The 25850-nt window shown below is 42.9% G+C and overlaps 1 protein-coding gene across 13 annotated transcripts; it reads right to left on the bottom strand.

Annotated features, from left to right (window-relative positions):
* Positions 1-275: 275 nt before the first annotated feature.
* On the bottom strand, positions 276-25734 carry LOC113844788 (uncharacterized). Of its 13 annotated transcripts, XR_011812130.1 has the most exons (8): positions 25471-25726; positions 24440-24577; positions 14083-24166; positions 13249-13288; positions 9340-12998; positions 3555-3592; positions 2089-2155; positions 276-1672 (listed from the first exon to the last, which is right to left on the bottom strand). XR_011812130.1 is itself a non-coding variant. In XM_072043587.1 (4 exons), exons 1-4 carry the CDS (start codon positions 6683-6685, stop codon positions 1209-1211), a joined length of 630 nt encoding a protein of 209 aa, XP_071899688.1. In that variant the 5' UTR covers positions 6686-6957; the 3' UTR covers positions 276-1208. The 13 variants fall into 13 exon arrangements, 2 of the variants coding, with proteins under 2 accessions (XP_071899688.1, XP_071899689.1); XR_011812134.1 differs by having other exon boundaries at positions 9340-23456; positions 24020-24166; positions 25471-25734; XR_011812132.1 differs by lacking the exon at positions 13249-13288.
* Positions 25735-25850: the final 116 nt, after the last annotated feature.

The raw sequence follows: 25850 nt of genomic DNA, 5'->3' as shown, positions 1-25850 counted from the left end.
GCTCAAAGGGACCCTCACCAGCACAGGACTGCACCGTGTGGACAAACCTCCATCCAGCACGCCTCAAGGTGCGGAGTATTTTGGTGAATTTTGACATTTTGAAGGAAAGCCAAACAGTAAGAAACCACAAATAATGTAAGGCTCCAAAATCTGGCGTTTAGCAGCAGAAAATGTAAATGTGGCATTGTACTGTTTTTAAGTAACAATGTATTTTCAGTGATCAAAATGAAAATATGATCACCAAAAAATAAAAAAGAAAAAGAAAAAAGGAGAAATTCTTGGAGACAATTTATTTTCATGCCATTAGTGTAGAGCATTGAGTATAAGCTAAAAATATTAAAAATATGACTGACTTTGGTGGTCATCTCCTGTAGAAGCATATGGAACACAAAAATTTGGAAGAGACCACCGAGCATTTCTCTTTATTTCAGTATTTTATTTCCAGTTTATCATTGTCACACAACAGGCATGAGACAGAACAATAAATTATAACTTATAATTACTGAGATAAATAGTTACATCTGGCTTGGATGACTGACTTTTTTTTTATTTTAAAACCTCACATAAAGACTATGACAATATTCCATATATATATATATATATCTCCTATATATTCCATATATATATATATATATATGGAATTCCTTTATAGATTTTAAAAGCCTGGTCTAGAAATCAGTATCTTCTCAAGATTTTTTCTTCTAGTGCTCTGGCTTCCACTGAAACACTTTTTAGAGCCTCAGACAATGCAGCAACTTTTTCAACAATGTCCTCCAGGATATTTTTCTCATTATAATTATCAATATTTTTTTTTATTGAATTTGTTACTGTATGAATTTAACTGAGGGCTAAAACCTTAAAGCAGGTTAATCAAAGATCTTACTTTCCTGGATTCTGCTGAGCTCTCCCCCAGACCTAGTGGACAGAGAGATGGAGAGGGAGGAGCTGAGGAAGTTTTATAAAATTATGTGGTTGCTTTTGCAAATTCTCCGCTTCTAGTTCCTGAGCTTTTGCTTTCTGGATCCCATCCAATTCAACGTGCCCATTGAGGTGTGGGGTTTTAATGCTGTCACATGCATTCCCTACCGCTATCTATAACGTTTTAATCATTCCCAAGATGACTTTGGCTAGAACTCGATGTTCCATCTTTTTACAGCAATGCAACTTTTTTTTTCAACATTTTGCTAGTAGGTTTTGGGTTTTCAAACTTACTTGCGATTTTTGGCATCACTTTTTTTAAAACATTCCTTGAAGACTTCACTAAATCCATTTATTAGCTGATCAAGAATCTTATCTTTCCCCTTTGGAACAGGGCTTTGCAGTATGAAGGCCAGCTCTTGCAGTGCTGCTGTCAGCTGAGCAGACCCAAAAACACACGAAGCAGCAGAAAAATCTGGGTCAGCTTGGAGAGTCAGAAGCGATGCCATAGTTGGAGTAGGTTTTCTCGTCATTGAAACCTTTCCCGTTTTTTTTGGCTTTTCAGAATACTTCTTGTATACTTTTAACCAAAGAGCATCGAGGGTATCATTACGAGGGGGTGTCGCTGCTGAAGGCGCAGCCAGCGCGCCCTGCGAGGGGTCGTTGCGCATGACGTGGTGCAGAACGTCCACGAGGTTCTTCAGGGTTTCCTCTTCTTTATCTGCCTCTGTCCTGGAGAGGGTTGATTGAGGTGCTGCAAAAGATAATTAAACAGCTTTTACCTTCTGCATTCGTGCGGATGTCAGATGTACATTGGCTTTGCTCACCCTTCAGTCAATATCACGGATAAACTTTAGTACAAATGCACTTTTGCTAGAATAATTATCATCTTTTTATTTAAAGAAAATCCATTAGTGCTGCCATCCTAGATGGTAACCCTACTTTCTGCAAGGATGAATAATGCAGTGAATTCTCCAGTTCACACCGTCTCTGCACTGAAATGGAGTTTTTTCCATGCTGCTCCCGAAAGCTGCAGCTTTTTATGTCCCAATGAGCACAGGAAGCCCTCATCAAGAACTTTGGGGTTGAAGTCAGTCCTGCTGCTCAGCATGCAGCTGAACTGCAGGGTTTTCTAGGGGATCATTGCTGTGAAAGGGAAAAAGTTCTTACCAGGGGCTGTAGCACCGACTGTGTCCTCAGCTGAAATCTCAGCAGGGGAGTACGGATGCAACATCTTCTGTCAAATATAAAAACTTTAATCACATCAGAATTTCCAGCTCATTGAAGTGATAATATTATAATTGCCGTATTATCCCACTGAATTTTTAAGCCCAAATTAAGACAAACTACTGTTAAAAAGTTGGATGGAGGGAGATGTCTTTAATTATCATGCTATGCCTAGAAAGGCCTGGAAACTCAAAGTTAAGGTTACCATTTTTAGTAACGAAGTAATCAAACCAGGACAAGGGGGGAAAAAAAATCAGTATATTCGTGAATTCATTCTTTACCATGATCACAACTCATAAATTTGCTTCTCCTCTACATGCACTACGTGGGGGATAATACAGGCTTTTTTCAAGTTTAAGAATGTCTACATCCAACTTGAAAATGAGCACTTTTAACTGAACATTTTATTTTGCACTTTGCTTTCCTATTTTTTTTTTTTGGACAAAATTACAGCAGGCAGATTCTAAATGGCTATCTGATCTGCACACCGAGATGCAAGACATGTAGTTTTCTACACATGCCAAACTTTGAACATGAATTAAGGTATAGTCCAGCCTTAAAAGCCCCTTATGAAGCTAGTTGACCCTACTGGTACACAGTATATTCTTTTATCATTAGACTAGAATTTTTGAAGAGCACAGTATAACTAAGGAAATACAACTTTGGAAGCGTACCTCCAACTGCAAGAACACACACTGCACTATGTAAAATTACTTGCATCTCAGAAGCAGCAAAGTTCCTCTCCCCAGAGCTATTCTAGAACACTGGACAAAGCTGATCATCACTAACAACTACAATAAAACATCACAAAATTCACAGCATATCACTAAATTTTGAAAACCATGGAAATCCTATTATTAAGTTTGAAAACTCATGAAATCAGGAATCAATGGATGACTATTGTTCATCATCACTAAAATCCTGGCACCGGAATAGTGTGGCATATAGAAACTGAGTGACAAGTTATGAAAAACGTCATTTGGTGAAAAAAAAAATGCTCTTCACTGATAATAAATAAGCATCTTTAGGAAAGGTCCCACCTTGCTAATTTTCAAATTAAATTCATCCAAGCCTTTCCATACTGAGAACCTATTAGGATTTCCCTTTGCCTCCCTTGACATTGCTCCCATAAAAATCATCAGGAAAGCTCCCCGATAGTTTTGAGAGCAGAAGAATTTGGCACATACGCTCAGCAGCATCAGAGCAGTCAGCAACTAACGAGAAAAGTCTTTGGCTTTAAGACAAAGAACAAAGAAATGAGACACATTACATTGATGAAAAGTGCCCCAGAATGTCACTAATTGTGTCTATCCAGGTGGGATGAGAAAGATTCTTCTCTTCAAAGAACCTCTGCGAGCACAAATACACATAAATACATTCACGTCTCAAATCCCCCTCATTAAAATTACCTTCACGTGTTTCACATTCCTCAAATTATGCTGCAATGCTAAAAGAAAGAAGAAAAAAAATTAGAGACATAATCAGTCACTCAACACAAACACAAGCAACGTGATCTCGGTTTGGTACACGGGCCTGAATCTGCTGGTCTCTGTGGTTCGTAATCTTCTGCTTTGAATGGAAGTTGCCGTGTCACAAGCAGCCCTGGTAAAGGAAAGCTGCACAGCTCTCCGGTGAAAGCACAAAAGAAGCTGGGCTCTTTTTTACAAATAATTTTTTTGTTTGTTTTTTGCGCAATGAACCCTCTGGAAATCATACAGATTTTTTCCAAAATATGCATTCTCCCATGAAACTGGAATTTGCTTCAGAGCATCAGGGCCTCTAAAAACAGAGAGAGGATGAAATGATTTCCCCACACAGCCTCTTACCAAAAACACCACACCAAAGTTCCCTGTCTACAACGAAACCCTACAGAGCCTCGTTATTGACCCTCTAGGTAACGCGATGAATTTCCTCTCCCAGCACCACGCTGCCCTCATAATTCCCCAGGTACATATTTGAAAGTGTTCAAACACTCACAGAAACTCGGAGCTTTATTTGGGGGGACTGCCTTCAGCCTTGCATAATCCACTCACCCTACGACTTCAGAGCGAGCGGGAATAAAGCCGGCAGCAACGCGCCCACACGAGGCTACGTGAGCACAGAACATCCTGCTGGTCCCTCCTGAGCCACACAAAGGAGCAGCTTTGGAAAAAGACATGAAAGCTAATGTAAAAATGAGATCTGATCGGTGACTGCCAGATAAAGGAGCTGTGCAAGTTGCCACCTGGGCTACTGGATGCGCGGCAGAGCCAGCCTAGTGGCCAGCCGGGGCTGTGATGGGATCATCACAACGGCTGTGGTACTGCCAAGAACTTTTATTTTATTATATTCATTTAAGAACTGCCCTTCCGTAAGGCTCCAGAATTCAAGACACACAAAGGAAAAATGACAAAGACAATAATGAACCTTAACAGTAAGGTTGTGTTACAGAAACCGCTCAGCCTGAAATACTTCACGTTATTTCCTAAATCTGCGTTTTCCTGAGATGCCAACAGTGTAAAATACCAACAGTTTCAGTTACATCAGGAACCAAAAGCTTGTAAACAGAGCTGAAAAAAAAAAAAAAAAAAAAAAAAAAAAAAAAAAAAAAAACTATGTTATAAAATCAAATTTGTGTTATACTTTTTTTTTTTTTTTTTTTTTTTGGCTAAAAAACGTTGTGCAATTTTGGCTGAAAGACTGCAAATAAACTTCTGTCTTTCACGAGGCTTCATCAAAACCTTACCGTGTACATAACAACTCAGAGTCTGTAACTCTTTCAGCCAGAAGTTGTTTTCAGAACAGCGCCCACACAAGAAACCACGTTTGGAGCAAACGAGTTTGACCTCTGATGTCAAAGAGCTTTCCTCACACGATCGGTTCTCTAACAAGTCAGGTTTTACAGAGACTTTCACAGTGCCTTCAGCCGTGTGAAGACTTCTACCTGATTTCATAACTGAGATAAAAACCTTAAAGACCAACAATTAACCTGAGAATAGGGAAATTACTGCTAAATCCCTACTCAAGCAATGGAAAAATTTGGAACTATGGGATCTCAACAGGTTTACAGTGGAGAAAGTACACCAATTAACCCATTTTGTCTGTAAATTAAATAAATAATTAAAAATCCCCCAAACCCCTGCAGTCCAGAAGGTGGCAGCCTCTTTGGTGACTACCAGAGATTTGCCGTTTCTGGAGGACAGATGTAAATTGGAAAGAGAGGAAGAGGACCAGGGCTGTCAAGAAAAATATTGATTTGCACTCAGCTGTCTTCTTTAAAGTTTCCTCCAGGCCTCCCCACAACAGCAAACGGGGACTTGGTGCTGGATCCTGCTGCGGATGATGTTTTAACAGTTCATTCAGGCAGAAATTTGCAGAGACTTCAAGATGTTATTACTACAGAGGAGGCAAAGCCCAGTATTATTTTTATTTCTGTAAAATTTTCTCTACTTAAAAACATGCATTCTGCAGAAAGGTACAGAGAAGACTCTGTGCACGTGCCAGAGATTTACTCTAGCTCATTCATAGCAAGGACATAAATTTTTGGGGCTTCTCTAACAAGTCGCTGCTGAGGGAACTCTCCAAGGGACAAAGGTGGGTTATGCAGCATGAATAAAATGAGCAACAGCTTCACGCAGGTCCAGCCAGAGCCCTGGGTACAGGCAGGAACATCTCATCTCCTCCTTTCAAAGGTTACACAGCGATGCGCCGTGGGAGAGCTCACACTCAGCATAAATTCCTGGGTGTCCTGAGGCACACTCCTGTCCCTGTGCTGTCCCAGCACCGTCTCATCCTCCTGCTCCTGTCCTGCCCTTGACTTCCAGCCCTGGGGCTGTGCACCCACTTTTCACCTGACCACAGCACTCTGGGCAAAGGCTGGATGTGGGATCATCACAACGGCTGTGGTACTGCCAAGAACTTTTATTTTATTATATTCATTTAAGAACTGCCCTTCTTAAATGAAAGGCACAGCACTCTGGTCAAAGGCTGGATGGAAGCTGGCATCACAAGCAGCAGCAGCACGCTGTTATAGAGTGTGCCTGGGGTCTGGGACCTAACCAAACCCACCGAAACAGAGGGTACACTTCAAAATGAGAGTAACACAAAGAAATATGTAGAAAGGGAGAAGAAGAAAATGAAATTTACAGACATGAGTAGCAGGAGAAGCAGGGCCAGGCTCTCAGCACCTCGCGCTCTGCCTCCCCAGCAGGATGCCACCACCCCGCGCTGCACCAGAGCTGTTCCAGCTTGCCACTTCCCTAAATTCATGCACGTTGTGTTCCTCGTGATGTAACGGGGTGACAACCCTCACCCTGCAACAGGCAGGACACGCATATATGCGAGCACACAGCAGCTCCGTGGCATCCAGGCACTTCTCCACCCAACACCTTCAGCAGGGGAAGGACCGCTCTGCTCAAACCCGTCCTGCCTTTAACCACGGGCACTCCGGGGCTGGGTGTGCAGCTTAGGAAGGCTCCCCCCGGTCCCGGCCCCACTCACCGCGGGGAGGCAGCACCGACAGCAGCGGCAGCAGCCCCAGCACCGGCAGCAGCCCGGCCATGGCGCCGGTAACGGCCGGGGCGCGCCCGGCTTTGCGCACAGCCGGGGGGGGCGCACGGTCCCACCTCGGCCGCGGATAAACCCTCCCCCCTAAAAGCAGGATAGCCCCAAATCTGCACCTGGCTGAGGATGGATGGATGGCACCGGTAGGTGGGCAGGCGGGGAGTTCATTCTCCGGGACTGTGCGCAGGGGAAATGGAGTAGATGGTGTTGGGCATCATCAGCTCCTGATTTTGGGGTGATGGGTCTGGTTAAGGCTTCCTTTAGGGAATGAGGAGGTGGACAAGAGGTGGCTGCAGCCTGTGTCTGATGGAGAAGGATTTAGTGCCCTTAGCCCTTACCTACAATCACTTGCTAAGAAGAGGCTGAGGGAATCTGGAACCAAGAGAGCCTGGGGTGGCTTCTTCCTACCCCAAAACTCCCCTAAGAGATTTCCCTGATGCCAGGGGAAAGATATTGAATGGCTAAATAAGATACTGCACCTGGAACAGGAGGAATGAGCCCCGCATCATTTAAACACCCATCAGAAACACTCAGAGTACACTGGAGCATTTTTCTTTACAGACCAGACCCGACATGAGCACCTTTCTGAGAGGGACCGCATCAGTATGCCCTAATAAAAAGGTCTCCTCTCTTCCTGTGACCTTTATAAAGCAGCCCCATCGGTCCATACAACTTGAACTGCTTTTCAGCAGCTGTGGCACAACACAACGGGCAGCAAAGGACTGCTACAGAAACACAAGCAACTTAGGGGCACAAAAGGGTAAAAGACACCACCATGAAAACAAGTTGCTGTGCGCAACAGACATTAAAATGTCAATATCATGATGGGAAAGAAGGCAGCTAAGAGGTGTTAAAATTCAGCTTTCTGCTTGGACAGTCTCAGAAGGTTTGGGCCGGGGGAATCAGCACACCAGGAGAACAGCCATCCTCCAGGTAGGATGACTGCAGCGGGATCCCATGGCAGAGAACGCCAGGCTTGCATTGCCTAAGGAAAAATGGACCATGAGCATTCATATTTAAAGAAGAGCAGGAATAAAATCAGGGAGACATTAGCAGGAACTGACAGGGAAAAAAAAAAGCAGTCTGTGGATACTGGAAAAAGATATAATCTGGACTGAAACCTGGCTGTGCAGGCGCAGCGACTGAGCGCTCCGCTTCTCCCGCTGCGCAGCTATTTCTGGGCTTGGAAAGAAATCCTCTAGAGGGAGTTGGAAAATTGTTTAAAGGATTTTCCTCTCCCTTCCAGCCTGATAGTATCAAAAGACCAAGGGACCACGAGCCGTTCCACAAAGAAAAATAGTAATTAAAGAGCTTCACTTCATTAAACGAGGAATATTTAGAGCACAGGAGAAGCAAGAGGCACAGCACCAAACACACAAAGGTGGGTGCTGTTGCAGCACACTGCGGGCCAACGGGGAATCTGCCTCTGCGAGGAACTTCAAAGACAGACATCTTCACCTGTCAAGAGATTCTTGGAAATAAAACCCAGGCGAGCCAGAAGAGTGTTGGGGATGAAAGACGGGCAGCGTGGGGTCGGGTCGCCAGCTCAGGACCGTCAGCTGCAGGGCTGCGTGCATCAGCACTTCCACGGGCCCGGCTCAGCCACCAGATAGACGAGTACAGTAAATATTTAATTAGATCGCAGTATGGCCAACATAACACCACGGCTTCTTTATGGAAGTGTTCTAAATAATTAGAAACTGGAAAGGGAATTTAGGCCTCTTAAAAATTGTGGCCATTGTAAATCACCAGGGAAACGTAGCCATGCTCGTTCCCCCAAAAAAGTTATGAACAACTTCATTATACCCAAAATCTACTATCCAGAATTTGACTGGATATTTTTAACTTATTATGAAATGTATAGCTCTGATTTCAATATCACTCCGTAGCTATTTAACTTTATGTGAGCAGTCCCATGAAAAAAATCAATGGAAAGGCACATATGTTAAACCAGGACTTCTCTTCCGAGCAAATGCCAGATATTTAGATTTGAAGAAAAAAAAGAATCAGGATGAAAAGTTGATATTGTAGCATTAACCAAATGAAAATACTCACTCTGCACATTGCTCTGACTTTGTTTTTGGATTACAGTACACTTGAAACTTTTTGAATGGCCTGTCAAACATGCTTCTTCCTTGAAATCTATAGCCCCCTACTCCCCCAACCAAAAAAGTAAATAAATCTCTTTACAAAAAGAGAATTTATCTTACATCTTTATTTTTACAAAAAGTAATACTTTTTTTTTAATAACCAATTTATTCCCTAAAGCATCTCACACCAACTCCTCAGTGTTAACTCCTGAGGAAGGCAAGTAATATAACGATGCACCTTACCAAACACACCCCACCTTCCCAATATAATCAGCAAAAATAAAGGTACGGCTACGCACAGATTTTATACATTCGCATTTGTATACACATTGACAATTCATAAAGACAGTTAACTACTGAGGTACAAAAACACGCTCTTGGGTGGCCTGTTTTGACCAAACCAGAGTTAAAAGTGGAGAGTTGAGTAAAGGTCCATCCAGTGACAAAAAAAAAGAGGGACAATGGCCAGTACCTGGCAGACACAGCTGGCATGGCCTACAGGAAAACACAAGCACAATAATTGCCTGAAAACACGGCACTCACAGAGCCACAAGCAGCTTACCAGGATGACAACTCCCTGTTTCGAGGCATCACCGGGCTGTTTGGCTGCAGCATGACCCAAAACAGCTTGAGCAGAAGGTGCCTGCACACTGCGGGCACTCTGCTCTCAACAGCTGCTGAAGGTTTCTTAATGCAAATGCCGAGACCTGCATCGAGTTTCAGCTTCAGATGTACCCTCACAACTGCTGGGTGAAGCGTCTTACGCGTGGTACCTTCCAAAATGAGGCCTTAAATATCCAGGTTTTGGACAAAAACAGCCTACAGGACAGGTATCAGACATGGACAGCTAAAGGAAAAGTCAGGCTGCTCAGAGAAAACATTCCAAATTCATTTATTTCAGGAAAGATTTTTTTTTTTTTAAATCAAGGTTGTGAACGTTCCCCATATACTTTTTCTTTTGTTTTCAGGGCATAACCAGGTACAGTTTGTTAAAAGGAGCAGTATTCTCCTGCCTGCTGAGATCTCGCATTGGACACTGAGGTTTACTTTCCCCTGGGGTACATGTAGGGGAAAATCAGAGAGATGGTAGCAAAATTTGATCTGCAAAAGGAAATTGCTTTACCACAGGTGTCTTAAAATTATCTGGTTTCTATTTATGTTCATTAACTCAAATACCTAGGGAGAAGTAACATTGGCTGAGACTTAAATCCCTGCCCTTTCAAGCAAGAATTTCCAGAGCTCACAGCCCCCCCGCCCATAGTCTCCCACCAGAATAAATGAACAAATAAATAAAAGTCATTTTTCTGTAAACCTGGGCGATTTTCATCTTGTTTTTAAGGCATGGGGGAAAGGATTTGTAAGAGGTGATGTCACGAAGCACTTCTCCCCATTCTGTTTTATGCCACAAGCACAACAGCTGCTTTCTGAGAAATACCCAGACAAATAAATAGATCACAAAGGAATGAGAGAACTGGCAGAAAATAAACACAGACCAAAGACAACAGAAAAAAAAAAAAAAGAAGGATTTTTTTTTTTTTTAAATATAAAGTTTATTCCTTACCTGGTTTCCCACCCACAGGTTGCTGTTTGCTCCATCCCACCCCCCCCATCTCTGAGGTCTGAGTCGTAGCCAACTAAAAGCAATTAAATAGAGAATTAGCTTTGGACCCCTGTGTATATTAGAACATCTGAAGGGAAATTAGGCAAATAACTCCTTTTTATTCAGAAGCCTAGCTCCATTTTCCTATTAGGAGAGTACAGCTTCCAGTCCCACCAGTTTTCCCAGAACCTCCACCCCATTAAACCTGCCTGGCAGGATGCTGACTGACACCACCTTTCCCCAATGAAACCCAAGTTAAAAATCACTTGATCAGCAGCACATACACCGGCAGAAGGTTCCCGAGAGCATTGCAGGGCCTACTGAGGACTGGTTGGGTGCTTCCTTGGGTACTAGATCCACCTGAGCTGGACCTGTCCCCCCTTCTGGGACCAGAGGCCACCAGGCACACCCGCAGGGCTCTCAATGCTCTCAGGTTGCCCCATCGCTCTGTTCCTTCTTCCTGCTCACACACGAGGGCTACGGCAAGTGCTGCTGTCACTCTCAGGTCTTTTGCATCTAATATGTGCCAGAGATCACTATCAGAGGAAGGGTAAACTTTGTACAAGGTGATACTGCTGCTAAATAACACTACCTCTGCATTTTCTGGCAGTAGCATTACAAAACAGGCAAGCTCGTTATTTCTGCTGAAGAACACATTTGCAAATTGTGGAGCGCTGGGGTAAAGAGAAACTGCAGTGTGAAAGTCCTAGGAACATAACTCCATAAAGTTATAATTTTAGGAGTCAAAAACACCTTTCTTTCACCCAAATTTCACGGTATATGAATTCTTCCTGGGCTGAGCTGGTGTACACTGAGAGTTTTACCCTACTTAACTCCTTCAGCTTCTTAAAATCACATACAGCTAGCCAAACTCGTGCTGTGCTCTGCGCACACAGTCCCCAGGCAAAATACAAAGTAAAGTCTGTTTTGGGGTGTGTATTTACTAAATTCTCGGAAGATCAACAAAACTGGTTTCTAGAAATCCTGATGCAGAATTCCATTGTTGCTGTCTGAGGTTTGGAATGGGACAGCCTGGTTAATTCAAACCCTTCTGTGCCTCCTTTCTTTATTGCCTCCCCCCTCTTTGGTGGGGTTCGTGTATTCCTGGAGAATACAACATGATAATAAGGTGGATTTGTGATAGAAGCAGCCCTTCACGGAAATACACGTGTATCTGTATGCATTTTAACATAATACCTCCCTTGGCTTAAGTTTTATTTCCTACTTCCAGCTTGAAGTCCCACCCATGTCTCCTTTGCATTCAGAGATATTGAGAAAAACATTGAAAGAGACGTGGCTCTTTACAGAAGGAAGGTAGAAAGATGGAACAAGCTGCAGATTAAATCAAGGGGGAGATATTTCACTGGTGTTTCTGAAAAACAGAAGTTGGTGAGTCACTGTCTTCATTTTAGAGAACAAAAAGCCACCCCTAACACTTACCGTACGTAGTAAATCATATACCAGAATCCCTCTTTGCCACCTCACAGAATAAAGTTGATTAACTTAGATCACAAAAACCAGGACTTCCCTTGCACTAACTTCTGATACTACACCGCACATTCGGTAACCTGTATGCAGAAATGTCTCTTTTGAAATATAACCACGTTATATGAGTGTTTTTTTGTTTGTTTTTGTATTAAAGTTCAGAAATATTCTACCGAATACAAACCACTGGGGCCATTTGGCTTCTCCTTTGGATAATCATTTATCTGGAGCTAGGTGCAGGCACAGTGGAACAAGCAGAGCTCATCTGCATGCACAACAGCTCGATTTGCATGGTCACTGCCAATGAGGACACGCACTTGGAATGCAGCTCCACATACCTGCACATGCTAATTCAGGCTTTTTGTGTTTTTGGAACAGCTCCTGTCCGGGTAACACCCACCCTTCTTCAGGAACGCGCACGCACTCACCCTGGCTTTCTGATGCCTGTGTTAAGATGATGCCAACTACCAACACAATTATTTTTTTTTGTATCAGTTTTCACACAAATTAATCGCAAGTTTTGGTCGCCTGATTGACCTTAGAGAAAATAGATGGTGGCCACAGCATTTGCATGCACAGTTACAGTGTTTGAAAACACAGCTCTACTCCTTTTGACCATACTGCTGTAATTTCTACATCTTCCAACTACTAGAACTTATAACACGAATAAACCACAAACATCCCTTTCCCATGGACTTCCACTCAGAAGGCTGTCTGAGATAGAAAAGCAAATATTTAAAGAACAACGACAGAAGCAGAACGTTTTTAAGATGACTGTAAAAACAGCACAAGTGGAAGTAAGAAAATAAACAAGGTTACATCACTTTCGGTTTTCAGGAACGAAGCTATTCATGAGGAACGGAGGAAAGAAAGAAAAATGTATTTTATTCCTCCCCTCACGGGGCTTTTATGTATATACACACAACACATTGCAAGCTCTGGGAATTTTCAGGAAGAATAACGCAGCACATAAGCAGTAATAACATCCAAAGCCGCTGAATATTTCCCTAGCTCATCTCCAACCGCACATTCCAGCGCAGAGATCCGTATTCGGAGCCTCATTCAGAAGACACCCAGCATGCTGAGGCACTTTGTACAGCTATTATCTGAAAAGTCTGACCCCGCAACAAACGGCGCTATAAAAGAAAGCGAAATTATCAAAACTTTCTTTCAGCATTGGACGCTCACCGCTGCGCTCTGCGTATCTGACTAAGCAGCCAATTTGCTGCTAGGTAAGCAAAGAATTTCTGATCCTGTTTGTACAACGCTGAACTCTAGCACACAAGGGGGTGAACTGTGAATACTCAGTGAAACTCACTCGATTAAATCACTTACTGGTTTTTGTAAGGGCATTTCTGTTAAGGGGAACTGCTTCCATTTACCCACCTGTTAATTTAGCTTAAGCAGGAATGGGAATACATGACCTCTGTGAAAAAAAAAAAGAAAACAAACATATAGTGTCTAGCCAGCTTGCTTCTTTTTGGAAGAAAGTCATCTTATGCTTAGCAGATGACAGATCTTTTTGGAATATTCAATATTTAATATCCACCACTTAGTCCTAGCCTTTGCTTTTGTCATATTTAAAAGGAAAGGAAAATAGCATGTCACTTTCCAAGGCCCAGAATAGCAGTATTGCACTCGGTGTGGAGACTGATTGATAATCAGAAACCCTCTTTCTCTACCCAGAACTTTTTCTATCCCCTCTGGCACTGTTTTCAGTCTGAGAATCCTTGGGAGACTTTGGTCCAGCGTTGGCATAGGCAGCTCCTCACCCATCACAGCACGCTGGGATCCTGCGGACAGATTTCAGCCACTTGGCCTGAAGAGTCACTCTTCAAAGCATCACCTGTAATACTTACACTTCTTTAAGTTGTCTCTAAAGTTCAAGAGTCAGCGATGAAATTGGATATCTCACATTGTAAGCGACACCCAGGATGAAACAGGTAAGAAAAGCGAGTAAAAAAATCTGATTATTCTTGTTAGAAAGGAACAGGTTGAGAGAACAACAACTAAGATTATCTTGGTAATGGATCTCATCGAGTACACAGGTGCTCCACTTGTTCAGGTTGACAAAAGTGAAGGTTGAAAGAGGATAAAATTCCTCCCTTTACATACTGAGGGGATGAACGTCAGGCGTAATGCTATTTGATGTAACAGATATTGCTACTGCTAGGGTAAATCCTAAGCACCATGAAAAAAAATGAGATGCCCGATACCCACCAGGGACTTCCGAACAGCCTCAGCATCTTTTCCAGTTGCGTTTCCAGTTCAGAGTCATACATCTTCCTCATGCTGATCACACGTCCCTCTAGTAACAGATTTGCATTAACACGTTGACCATCCAGACCTGGAGCCTTGTTGAGGAAAATCCTGCAGCTACTGCCCATTACAGCCACTTCAACCACAAACCTTGTGCAGAAACTCCACAGGAAAAAAAAAAATCTAATGGTTAGAGTGAAATTACAAGGTGAGCATGAGTCAACAGGGGTAATTTATTGAGTTTGACAGCAGTGCTGCACTTTATGGTGATCAAAGACAAATATAAGCCAGGAGAACAGCACCCAGCTTTGGAATGCTGTGCCCTATGAAATCTGCCTAACAGAGGCTACAGAAAACTGGAAACAAGCACGAGGGAGACTGGAGAAACGGAGGTAGCTGCCCTGACAACAAGACCACAAAGTCTGTAAGTACTTTCAACAAAATGCCAACAACAACAAATGAAAATACCTTTTTTCTTTCATGGCCCGTATGAAAAACAATGGGGTTATGCTGCAGCAAGGAAGATTCAGGTCAGACATCATGACTAGCAAGGATGGCGAGGTAATGGAGCAAATTATTGGGGAGCAGCCATTTCAATACCACGCACCTCCAAAGCAGCCCACATAAACATCTGTTAGGGAGAACATTAAGTGTGGCTGTCCCTGCCCCGAGTGGAATTACAAACTAGATCACCTTCCGTACTTGTGAGTCAATTATTATGTCTGATTATTCCATTTTCCATCATTATTTGTTTGTTTTACTATTGTGTCTGTGAAGTCTAGCCACTGACTCACGCCAAGTCCTGGGACAGAAGAAACAGGCAAGAGAAATTCCATAACTGGCACAAAAATGTGATGTGAGAGTCAACGGCAGAACAGGCAGGTAGGGAGACCCAAAAATACATCCAGGCAGCACTGATGGTCCCAATCTAAAAGCAACAGGCAGACAAGGGAGGCTGGCACACGCTGTGCCAAGCAGGCTGGGATCTGATGCAAGGAAAAATACTTCCTATTTGAAGCAACAGAGCAGAGCACAAGAACGGGATGCAATAGCAAACCACCACCCTGTGCAACACCCTCCGCAATGCCACTCGGTAAGGATGCAACACACGAAATCTGTCAAGGTAGAGAAAACAATATTGGAAGGAGTGATTAAATAGCTGGCGAAATATTGGAGGTGTTTTACATGTACAGATGGCCAAGGACCTCATCTCTAAAATCTCACATAGGAAGAAATATGGAGGTTTAGACAACACTATTGAGGATTAGAGAGAATCTTATTTCAAAGACGATGCCTGATTTGAATTTGCATGATAAGCAAATAAGGCTGTTTCATCTGCTGCGCCGGAGACAGTGATGAAGGAGGGCTGGCAGAGGAAGATGAGAATCTCCACTTTAATTACGCGATGCATAAGCTGATGCTTCATTTACACAGACAATTTCAGAAAGCCAACGTGAGATTTTAACTTCTGACAGAAAACAGAACTAGGTAACACCAGACCTGCTGGTACGACCACTAGTTTCATGCTCATACAAAAAAAAAAAAAAAACAAACAAAAAAAACAAAACAGGAATCAAGATGACTCCTCTGGTCTTTAATCGCCTACAGAAACCCAAAGAGGGACAAATATGACATGGTAAAGAAACATCTAGGAAGGCGAGGAAAAAAAAACAACACAGCACTGGTGGCCACCAGTCCCAAATACCACAGAAAAACAGAGGTCTAAGAATGAGAGTGCTTGTGGCAGAAGCAAGATGAGTAAGGAAACCTCTGCTTCGAGGTAGTGGAGGGCCTTGGTCAGGGAAGAAAGGTGTTGTGTTGGCTTCGCATCCCACCCTATGTTGGAGACTGACAAGTGTAGATGCAGGAAAGCAGCTATCATAACCTTTTGTGCTCTAAGACGAAGTTAAAAAATTAACTTGTAACATCATCTCAGTTGAGCTGTGAATCACAACCTCAAATGATTCATCAGAAATATCATCTGCAAGTGGCTATTACAAGATCGTCTGTCTCCAGACAGAACGGATGACCGAGCCGCTTCCCAAATTTAGCAGTGTGTTACGTGTTAAACCCCAGCATCCAGCGGGTTTGCCCGCACGAAACACAAACATTTCTTTTGTTTTCCAGTGGACCTCCAATTTCACGAAGGGCTAAGGCACCACCTAAACCTCAAGCAGCAAATTGCGGCGTGTGCCAGTAAACTTCAAAATGCATTAGTCCTTCTGGAGGGCTGGGGACAAGATAATCATATCAGCATCAGGCTATTCCGACACAATTAAAGCAAAATCTTTTGTTTGGATCACAGAGCTCAGCTGTGTCAATTGAATTGCTCTGATTGAACTAATTGAATTTCAATTGCTCAAGTCTGGTTTTGAACGGTTTCGTGTGACATTCAAAAAGACTGAAGACTTCATTTATAAATGGAAGTGTGTGTGGGGAGGGACAACAAACGCTTTGGCTGTTACCCAGAAAGTAGCAAATGTGTAATATATTTCACTGGAAAAGCACACGAAGCCTTATCTTCCTGTGGAGGCCTCCACTTACCACATCAGCTCCCCATTAGCATCCTCTTCCCACGAGGATGTGGGGACCCTCACCCCATCCTCTCCTGAAGTAAAACTGAGCATCACTTATCCAAGTCCTATTTCACCCCCGTAGCTCCTATTGTTTCAGCAGACGTGAAACACGGCTGAATTACAGCCTTGGAGGGCACAAAGTACACAGAACACTTGTAAAACTCCTGCTTTTGCTGCCCAAAAGCTTCATGCCCACCTAGGAGGGAAAGCACCACGATGTGACCACCAGAGGATTAGGATTCTCAAATATTTCCAGAAAAAAAAAAAAAAAAGACATCTATTTAAGTTTAATTAAATGCTAGGCTAGATCTCATTGCTGATGCCTACCAGCAGCTTCGGTACGAACTTGCTGATTGTTCTTTATCCTCACTGCAGAAGTGGAACTGGAAGTGGCTTAGGAGCCAAAACCAAAGTGCTCGTGAAGTCAATGGCAGCAATTCCATCAAAATATGAGCCAGGTCACCACATCCCCGCTGTGTTCAGCCTCCTCTTCTGCACCAATTCATTCCACTCACTCCAGATCACCTCCACCTTAAGGGCATTAATGGTGCAGATGCACAAGAATCTCGCTTTATAGGTTTCTAAAGGGGCCCTTCTACTTCATCTTTAAAATTAACTTGGTTTTGATAACTTCCAGGCTACAGAATTTGCTTCCTCCCCTTTTACTCTGTCTCCGAACAAAGGAAACACCCACATATCCTAGCACAAGTCTTCAATTTGTTAAATTAACTTTTCATTTGCTTCATGCAAGTCTTACAAAAATAGATGCAGCTCCTTGTAACTGGGCATGGAACTGGCAAGAGGCACAGCATGCACGAAGACCAGCCTGCGTGGCCAAGCAGCACCAAGTGCTTCTGGCTGTACAGGAGCTTTGCAGTCAGTTCGGATCTGGAAGTTCTGATTTATCTACGTTTAACCACATGATGAGCACATCACTTCATCTACAAGAAAGATTCAAGCCTTCCTCCTAGTTTGTACATTTCATGGGTATTATTTGCAGGTATCAGTCCCTTGGTCAGATTTCTCTCCCCCCAGTGACAATTGGAGCCATCAGAACAATTGCAAAATCCTCTTTCAGGGAGCTGGGTAAATAAAACAAGTTTCATATCCTGTCACCACCTGTGACCTGGTAGTTTAACAGTTGAATTATTTATATAATTGAGCAAAAAAGTGGGCAGGCAACACACTGTATCTTTACACTAGGCCAAAAAATAAAGTCAAAAGAGAATCAGAACAACTTGCTATCAAACTCACTAATATGCTCTACCTTTTGGCCAGCGCTGAGGTGGTCGGGCAGTTGGACTTCAAAGACTTTGTACTGAACTACTCTAGCCTACCTGTTAACCGCCTTTGGAGACCGAATACCTAACTGGGAAGAAAACAAAATCAGCTCTGGGATGAGCTGATCTCCTTTTACACCAGCAGAAATTGTACTACTTCATAGGGTTTGAATGGGGATTTAAAAAAAATAAATCTTTTTGCCTTGCTTTCTGTTTTGGAAAAAGGCTCAAAGAATTCATGGGAAAGTCTAAAACTACCATTTTCAGGCTTAGTGTTTTCATTGTTAGAAATAAAAAGGAACTACAATCTTCAAGCAAAGTGAAAATCTTAATTTTTAATAGCACTTTCACAGCTGCCATGTGACTCTCACTCCATAAACTGATAGCAACCTATGACAAAGAACATATGCAATATAACTTCCATAAAAAGGTCGCTTTATTAGGGCTGAGCCCCGGTGCATACATATGGGTGCTGGATGTGTAAGCTACAGAAGCACACCACTTACCGTCACTCTGCTTGCAGTCAGGAGGTGCTTGGGTACAAGGGTCTCCCCTTGCTTACAGAGCCCAGCCCTGCAGCATTGCTGTAGGACTCCCCTTGTACCTGGATTTAAGCCCATAGAACCATCAGTCAACAGGGACAACAGTGAGGAATCTTTACAGAACATTTTCATGAAATAAGTAACAATTGTGTGATAATTTTGTGTAATAATTTTGTGTACAGGAACTTGAGATTCCCTTTTTACCTTTCTTGAATCAAGCCACAAATGCCTTGGCTTAAGAACGCCAAACAAGCTGAAGTAGGCAAGTTTCTCGAGAAACAGGAGGTGGAAATGACAAAAATGGAATGATAGGCAAATTAAAGGCTAGAGAAAAAAAAAAAAGCAAGATCTAGAAATTCTTTGATGAGGATAACAAAGACTGAATGAAATCAGGAAGTTTACATGTGTACGTATGTATAGTTGATGCTCAGAACAGCTACGTGTTCTAAGAACAGCTTAGGAATCTAGGTGTTCTCTTAAACAGGACAATGAACATTTATATTGCATGGGTGAAATTTTATGATCTGCTAACACAACATTAGGGCTAGGCAGTCAAATAGACAGCCCTGACTACAAAAATCAGCATTCCAGAATTCTAGACCCACCTTTGATGCTAGACTGATCCATGACCTTTAGCAATCCACTTCCAACATTTTAAAATGGAAATTGCACTTAGAGAAATTCTTTGAGTGCTGGAGAAGTGAGTTTTGACAACTCATGTTAGCAAAAGAAAATGTTCTGTGGTTAATATTACAGAATTCCCGCATTCTCCAGTAATGTTTTTTTTTCTAGATCCAGAAATTTAAATAAAAATGAAGCCTGAGTCTAGCAGAACATTCCTTTCCGCTCTTCCCTCCGAATTTTTCAAGAGCTCTTCACCCCAAATTCTATTTTGGATTAAGTCTGAAACGTTTCATTCAGCTAAATTGTAAGCAAATATTGAACTACAGGTCAGACCTTTCAAATATTACGTAACAGAAAGAAAGTATGATCACAGAGAAGTTGAAAAGCCCTAATACAATATCAAAACAAATTAATCACTGAAATAAACTTACATATTGAAAACACTGAAATTAAGTGTTTAAGTGTTTTATCTTGACTGAATTTGACAGGTATTACCCGTTATCAGATTCATTCAACCCCTCTGAATCTCTGCCCTTTCACTATTCTTTAGAGAAAAGGAAAAAAATCTCACTACCTCCAGTTCCAAAACACTTCCTCAGCCTAAGCACTTTAGGAAATCCTATGAAGGTTTTACGCCAATTTGAAACCCAGCAGAAATAGCTCCATCCACGTGCAGCGATCTGCAGTTGGCAAGAGGAACAAGGCATTACGCCGCTGCTCCCATCTTTATCATTTACACTACGACCAATAGAGCACTGGGCATGACAGGTTGTTTTTTTTTTTTTTTTTTAGTACTGGCAGAAGTTACTACGGCAGCTGCACTGGTAATTACGCTACTCACTGTGTCCCATGAATCACATTCCTCTTGAAGTCCCCTGCCCAAGAACTGTCCTCACTTTCATCTTCACTACTTAAACTGTCAGACTTGAAAGCTCTCACATCCACTGCAGCAGATTTCATACAATACGCTCTTTCTACAGTAGGTGCTTCTTATTTTGAGTGCAAGAAAAAAAATAGACTCTGTTCTTCTGAGGCACTTCTGCTAAATCAAAACCTAATCATTCAGTAAAGTATAAAACTGCAAGTCCATTTCCTTTTTTCCTCCCCATGAATAGAGTAGAACTGGTCAAATGCTCCTGAAGTTATCTATGATAAGTCCTAGTGGATCAAGGCTCCTTTAGCTTCAACCGCATTCACACTCCTGGTGTGCAGGCCTTGTAAATACCTAACATCACGTTCTTGCTGCTCTAAATACCTCAAACTGCTTTTTTTTTTTTAAATAAACAAAAACTTCCTTCTTATCCCAACACACAGATACAGGCTTTGACAAGAATCTTTGCATTTTGTATTTTCTGAGTTCTCCAGATGTCTCTTGTCATCTTCAGGAACTGCTAAATCACTCCTGCAAACTCTTCAATATGCTTCATTTCATACAGTTTCATTTTGACATCATCATTCACCTTGTTTTCCACCTTAGTTTCAAAAATATATTAACATACACTTTTAGCTTTGAACTTTGATTATCACATTCTCAATTTTGTACCAAAAATTGACACTTTTCTTTCCCACCTCTGATTTTGTGTTTTATTCTACCGTATCACAGCCAACTTCGCCAGCTTTTGCAAAGAACTTTTATGGGGATGGTGCGAGAATCTCGAGTTCCTTCCTTGCTTCTCTGCTGACCAACACACAGATTTACGACAGCTTAAAAATATAACGCTGATTTTATTTTTAATCTCTCACATCACAACTAAGAAGTTATTGCACTTTGATTCTCCACAAAGGACCCAGGGAAGCTGCATGGCCTACTCATTCGATTACAAAGCTATGCTACGTCTTCAATCCATATTATACACATCTTTCCCTCCCAAATTACCCTGAAAGTCTAATATTTTTAGTTTATAATGTTTAACTCACGACATTTTACACTTTTGAAGTTGGTTATGGACAGGACAGCTTGGAAAAGGAAGACCAACAGCAATTGGAATGGCCGAATATTTATATACAAAACAAGTAATAAGTATAAAAAAATTGGAACCATTGCTCTTCACAAACTGAACAACGTTTGTTAAACTCTGTACAGGAATCTTCCTTGCAATAATATGAAGTATCGAAGACATAAAGCTCTTATTTGTAATGATGTCAGCCTACCTGCAGAATAAAATGCTTAATGCTTCAGAAAAGAAATAAGGAGAAATACACCAGCTTCCACGAGGAATAAATAGCTTGATCACCTGTTGAACACTGAAGGATAACCTTAAGAGTATTCATTAAGTGTTCTTCCCACAAAAAGAGAAAATGTGATGTATCTGCTGCTAAATGCACCTGTGAAACTCATCTAAACCCTCTCCTATTAGCATAAGTTTAACAATTGGCTTTGACAAGAAATCAAAAACGTATTTGGCAGCCAGGAACTGGAAGAAAAATGGTTGCAGAAAGAGCTGCAGGAAACAGTTCTAAAAAAAATGGTGTACAAGTTATGGAAGCTTTATATTATTTATATATTGATCTGCCTATGGCTGTAAATCAGCAGAAGTGTGTGAAACTTGATTTCTTTCTTCGTCTTGCTAAACATTATTAATTTCTAGGCTCCACTGGTATGCCTGATGTTGTGCAAATAAAACCAGAGGGAATGGTCTATGCTAAGCTCGGGGGGAACAAAGCCAGTTTTGAGATGTAACAAGCACTCATCTCTCCTCAGTTTGGTAACTTAAAACAACTACTTCCCATTAAACACTTGGCTTTAAATTACCTTTCTTCAGTTCTTATCTCTTACTTGAAACATTGATAGAAAACAGAATATTGTGACAAAAAATGTAACATTTGCAAACAATTAGTGCAGAAATCAATGGGAATCACTCATACGCCAGAGGAGTTATACAACAGCCCCAGCAGTCAGCACTGCAAGATATATTGTGTTGAACTTGCCTAACTCAAAAGAGCGATTACATTTAAAAAAAAAAAGAGCGCAAATAATATTAGACAAAATCCCTTCTGGTTTAGACTTGAGCGCTCTGCTTGCACGTTGCTAACCACTGTTAGGAGAAATTCAAACAACCAAGAGGCAAAAGGCACAACACCAACACCCAAGCCTCTTACAATGGCAGTAAGCTTCGGTGCTTTTTTAGCCAACGACTCGAGGTCTTCATTTATTTATTTTTCTAGCTATAGCACTCCCATATCGATTTTAAGAGTCTCAAAGCATAAATGTATGTTTTCAGAACACACATATCATTTTCCTGTGCTCACTTTTGTCCCTTTTCCCCAGAACTCCAGATACCAGTGATCAATATTGCTCTCAATTCCCCTTAATGACCCATTTTCCAGCTACACTGGAGGGGCTGGGGGTGGAGAAGTAAGGGCAGGAAGAGGGACGATTTAAGAACAGAATTTTCTCTTTCCCGTTGCTGGATCTCCATACAAAAAGAGGACTGAAGATGCTACACAAAACATGAAGGAATGCATTGTGCAAATGCAACAGGAACAAACAAGATACCAGCAGATAAACAAAGGAGTATTATTAGAGGCAAAAGAACAATCAGCAGCTCATTTTAGCAAATGCTCAACTATCCATTGATATTACAGACATGGGAAATCCTTCTGGGTTCTGTGTGATGCGTGTATTTAATGTACAGTATCCATTCATATAAAGCTTTTGTTAATATAAGAAGGATATAAAGGTATTTAACACTTTAAATAGAAAAAGGTGGGGGGGGAACCATCCATAGCAAAACAGAAAATCTGGATAAAATCGCCTACCTGGACAAATCTAGTTACACTAAAGAGTTTTTAATGCTAGATCAGAGGATACCTAGAAAATAATCATAGAGAAGTTCACAAAAAAAAATTAACTGAGGCTCAGCAACAACCAAAAAACTTCTAGAGTAAACACCTTTAGCATTTTAGATTTTGGCCCAGGATTCTGACACGTGATCAGCTTTTACGTGTAAACCTGTATTTAGCATTTGCTGGTCATACAATTAACAACACATTACTTTGAGCAATGAAGGAGTTGGAAAAACATGTGAACCACAGACAAAATCAAATATTATTAAATATTAACTGTAATGATTACAGTGATTTGTCAAAATACTAACTTTTTTCTACTCCAACTTTAAAAGCCAGTAGATAACAGATAAGCACAGAGAATATTTTCATCTTCCAACAGGAGACTGACCACGGATCCTCAAGACTAGTTTCCCACCACCGTAAGCAGAGCTCAGCTCACTTCTGCTGCTCAGCTCTGACAAGGACTCTGACAGGACAGGATTTCACACATTTTGTCAGTAGGCAGTATTTCTAATCAACAACATCTAGAACAGATAGAGTTGATTGCTTTATTCATAGAAACAGACAATAAGAATTCCCCAAGTAAGACTTAGCATTGCTTCATCAAGATGTAACACATTCTTCCTCTATTACAGAAAGCACAAAACTGAATCCTTATGGCACAAGCATAACAATTTTGAAGCAGATTCACTTTTTTTCATATCCCAAAAGTAAAAACCCAAATTTGACCAGGAGTTAAAACTGTTTTTAAGAAAATAAAAGCTCTACTCTGCAAAGATATTAATTACAATGCATGTACCACTATGAGAGGACACTTTGATACTTGACCTTTGGAACATTTCCCATGCATTTTTAGTTCTTCCAGAGTTTTCAAGACTTCTAAAGCCTTTGCAATATAAGCAAGGTATGCATGCACGGGGCAGAGGGAAAAAAAACAGCAGCTTTAAACATTTCTCTTTGGTTTTGAATTTTGAATAAATCTCCCCTGATATATTGGAGGGGAGCAGTTTATAAAGAAAAAATTCTTACTTACAAGGAAGTAAAAAAAAAAAACATCTCTGGATTCTCAGAAACTTATTTTCCCCACCTGTGATAAAGGTTCAGTTAATACTTAAAGGCACTGTTTCCACAATGAAAGTTCTTTTCCAAAGGTCTTCACCTGTGCCTTTAAACCAAACTCCAGATCAGACCTTCCTCTGTGAAGCCTCAGCCCAGGGGCCACCTTTGTTCACACCTGTAAAGAATTTAAAACAGAGCTAAGATACGGTTCACTCTGACGCAGAGGTCCTAAAGCTTTGCAAAGTTTACATCCTAAAACCACCGCAGTAATTTTTAGTATGTTGAAGCCAGCACCACAGAACAATAAATAAAATGATGATTTGTCCATGCCACAGACAAAGCAGAAATCCAATGCCTCTAACAGCTGAACCATAAAGAAGCTCTACATCACCACACAAAAATATTAACCTGCTGCAAAACACTAGTGAACAAAGTTATATTTTTTTACCTGAAGCTGGATCCATCTTGACCTTTCTGCTAGCTTCCACACTCCTGCAGAATTTGTGCTTAGCTGTCCAGGGCATCCATCCCAGCTCATCCACAGCTAAAGTAGCTTGTTATGTATATATGAGCTTCCATCCTACACCTTGGAATGTTTTGATAAGACAATTCTGTCACCTTTTGTTGATAACGAGTATCAGGCATTTCAAAACAACTGTTAAGGGTTTTTACAGCACTCTGTCATTCCCAACTCCCTGTCAAGCCCACAGGAACATCACTGACCGTATGCAGGGCCCGGTGGGGACACAAAGCAATTTCACCTCAGCCCCCATGCCTGAGGAAGCCAACCTCACCTCCACACCAGCAAGCGAGCCTGGGGGCTCCGGCAAAGCCAGGAGCCAGCGGATCCAAGGCTGGGGGTGTGCTGGGCACCTCACTGGGGAGCCTGACACCGCCATCACCACCTGCATGAGTGGGGCCAGCCGGCGAGGCTGTGGGCACGCAGGGGGGCTGTGAGTCCCTCAGCACCCCCACATCCCCCTCAGGGCTCCCTCAGCCCCTGTAGCCCCCTCAGGCCCCCTCAAATCCCCCTCAGACCCCCCCCCCAGCTTCCCTCAGCCCCTGTAGCCCCCTCAGACCCCCCTCAAATCTCTCTCAGAACCCCCCCAGGTCCTTTCAGGGTTCCCTCAGCCCCTGTAGCCCCCTCAAATCCCCCTCAGACCCCCCCCCAGATCCTCTCAGAGCTCCCTCAGCCCCTGTAGCCCCTTCAGAGTCCCCCCAGATCCTCCTCAGACCTCCCCAAGCCCCCTCAAATCCCCCTCAGACCCCCCCAACCCCTCTCAAATCCCCCTCAAACTCCCCCCAGGCCCCCCAAGCCCCCTCTAATCCTCCTCAGACCCCCCCAGCCCCCTCACACCCCTCACCCGAGCACCAGCACCCCCTCAACCCCCCCCCTCCTCTCTCCTCCCCTCATGGCGGCCGCTGAGGCGATCGGCACCGCCCCCCCACCCCCCCCACCGCAGCCGCCCCGCTCCGCACCTTTCCCTCCCTCCTGGCTGCGCGCCCCTACCCGGGCGGCTCCGACTCCAGCTCCGGCTCCGCTCCCCGCCCCACAACCGCGGCGCCTCCCCCGGGAGAGCGGAGGGAGCCGGGGGGAAGGAAGCGAAGGGGGGGGGCGGGGGGGCGCAGCGAGCCCCGTGCCCGCCGCCGCCGAGCCGCCGCCGCCGCCGCTCCTTCCCCATCAGCCCCCAGCGCGGAATGAGGCTCCGCTCCCAGCCGGGCTGTCCCCCTGGCCGGCTGCGCCGCATTCCTATTGGCTCCCACCTCCCCTCGTCTCCTCCGATTGGTTAAAACCCAGCGGAGCCCGGCGGTGATTGGAGGAGGGAGACGTCGCTCAAGCCGGAGCCCCCGGGAGCGCC

This window comes from Anas platyrhynchos, chromosome 11, assembly GCF_047663525.1.
Source record: "Anas platyrhynchos isolate ZD024472 breed Pekin duck chromosome 11, IASCAAS_PekinDuck_T2T, whole genome shotgun sequence".
Classification (NCBI taxonomy): Eukaryota; Metazoa; Chordata; class Aves; order Anseriformes; family Anatidae; genus Anas; species Anas platyrhynchos.
Note: the sequence above shows the minus strand (reverse complement) of the source record. Positions and strands in the feature narration are given on the sequence as shown.

Bases quoted from the DNA above. Each gene is read 5' to 3' on its own strand.
- LOC113844788 (XM_072043587.1), bottom strand. From the start codon at position 6,685: ATGGCCGGGCTGCTGCCGGTGCTGGGGCTGCTGCCGCTGCTGTCGGTG. The intron at 3,593-6,624 runs GTGAGTGGGGCC...TCTTTCTTTTAG, and splicing joins GTCGGTGCTGCCTCCCCGCG to CATTGCAGCATAATTTGAGG. The intron at 1,673-2,088 runs GTAAGAACTTTT...TATCTTTTGCAG, and splicing joins AGTCGGTGCTACAGCCCCTG to CACCTCAATCAACCCTCTCC.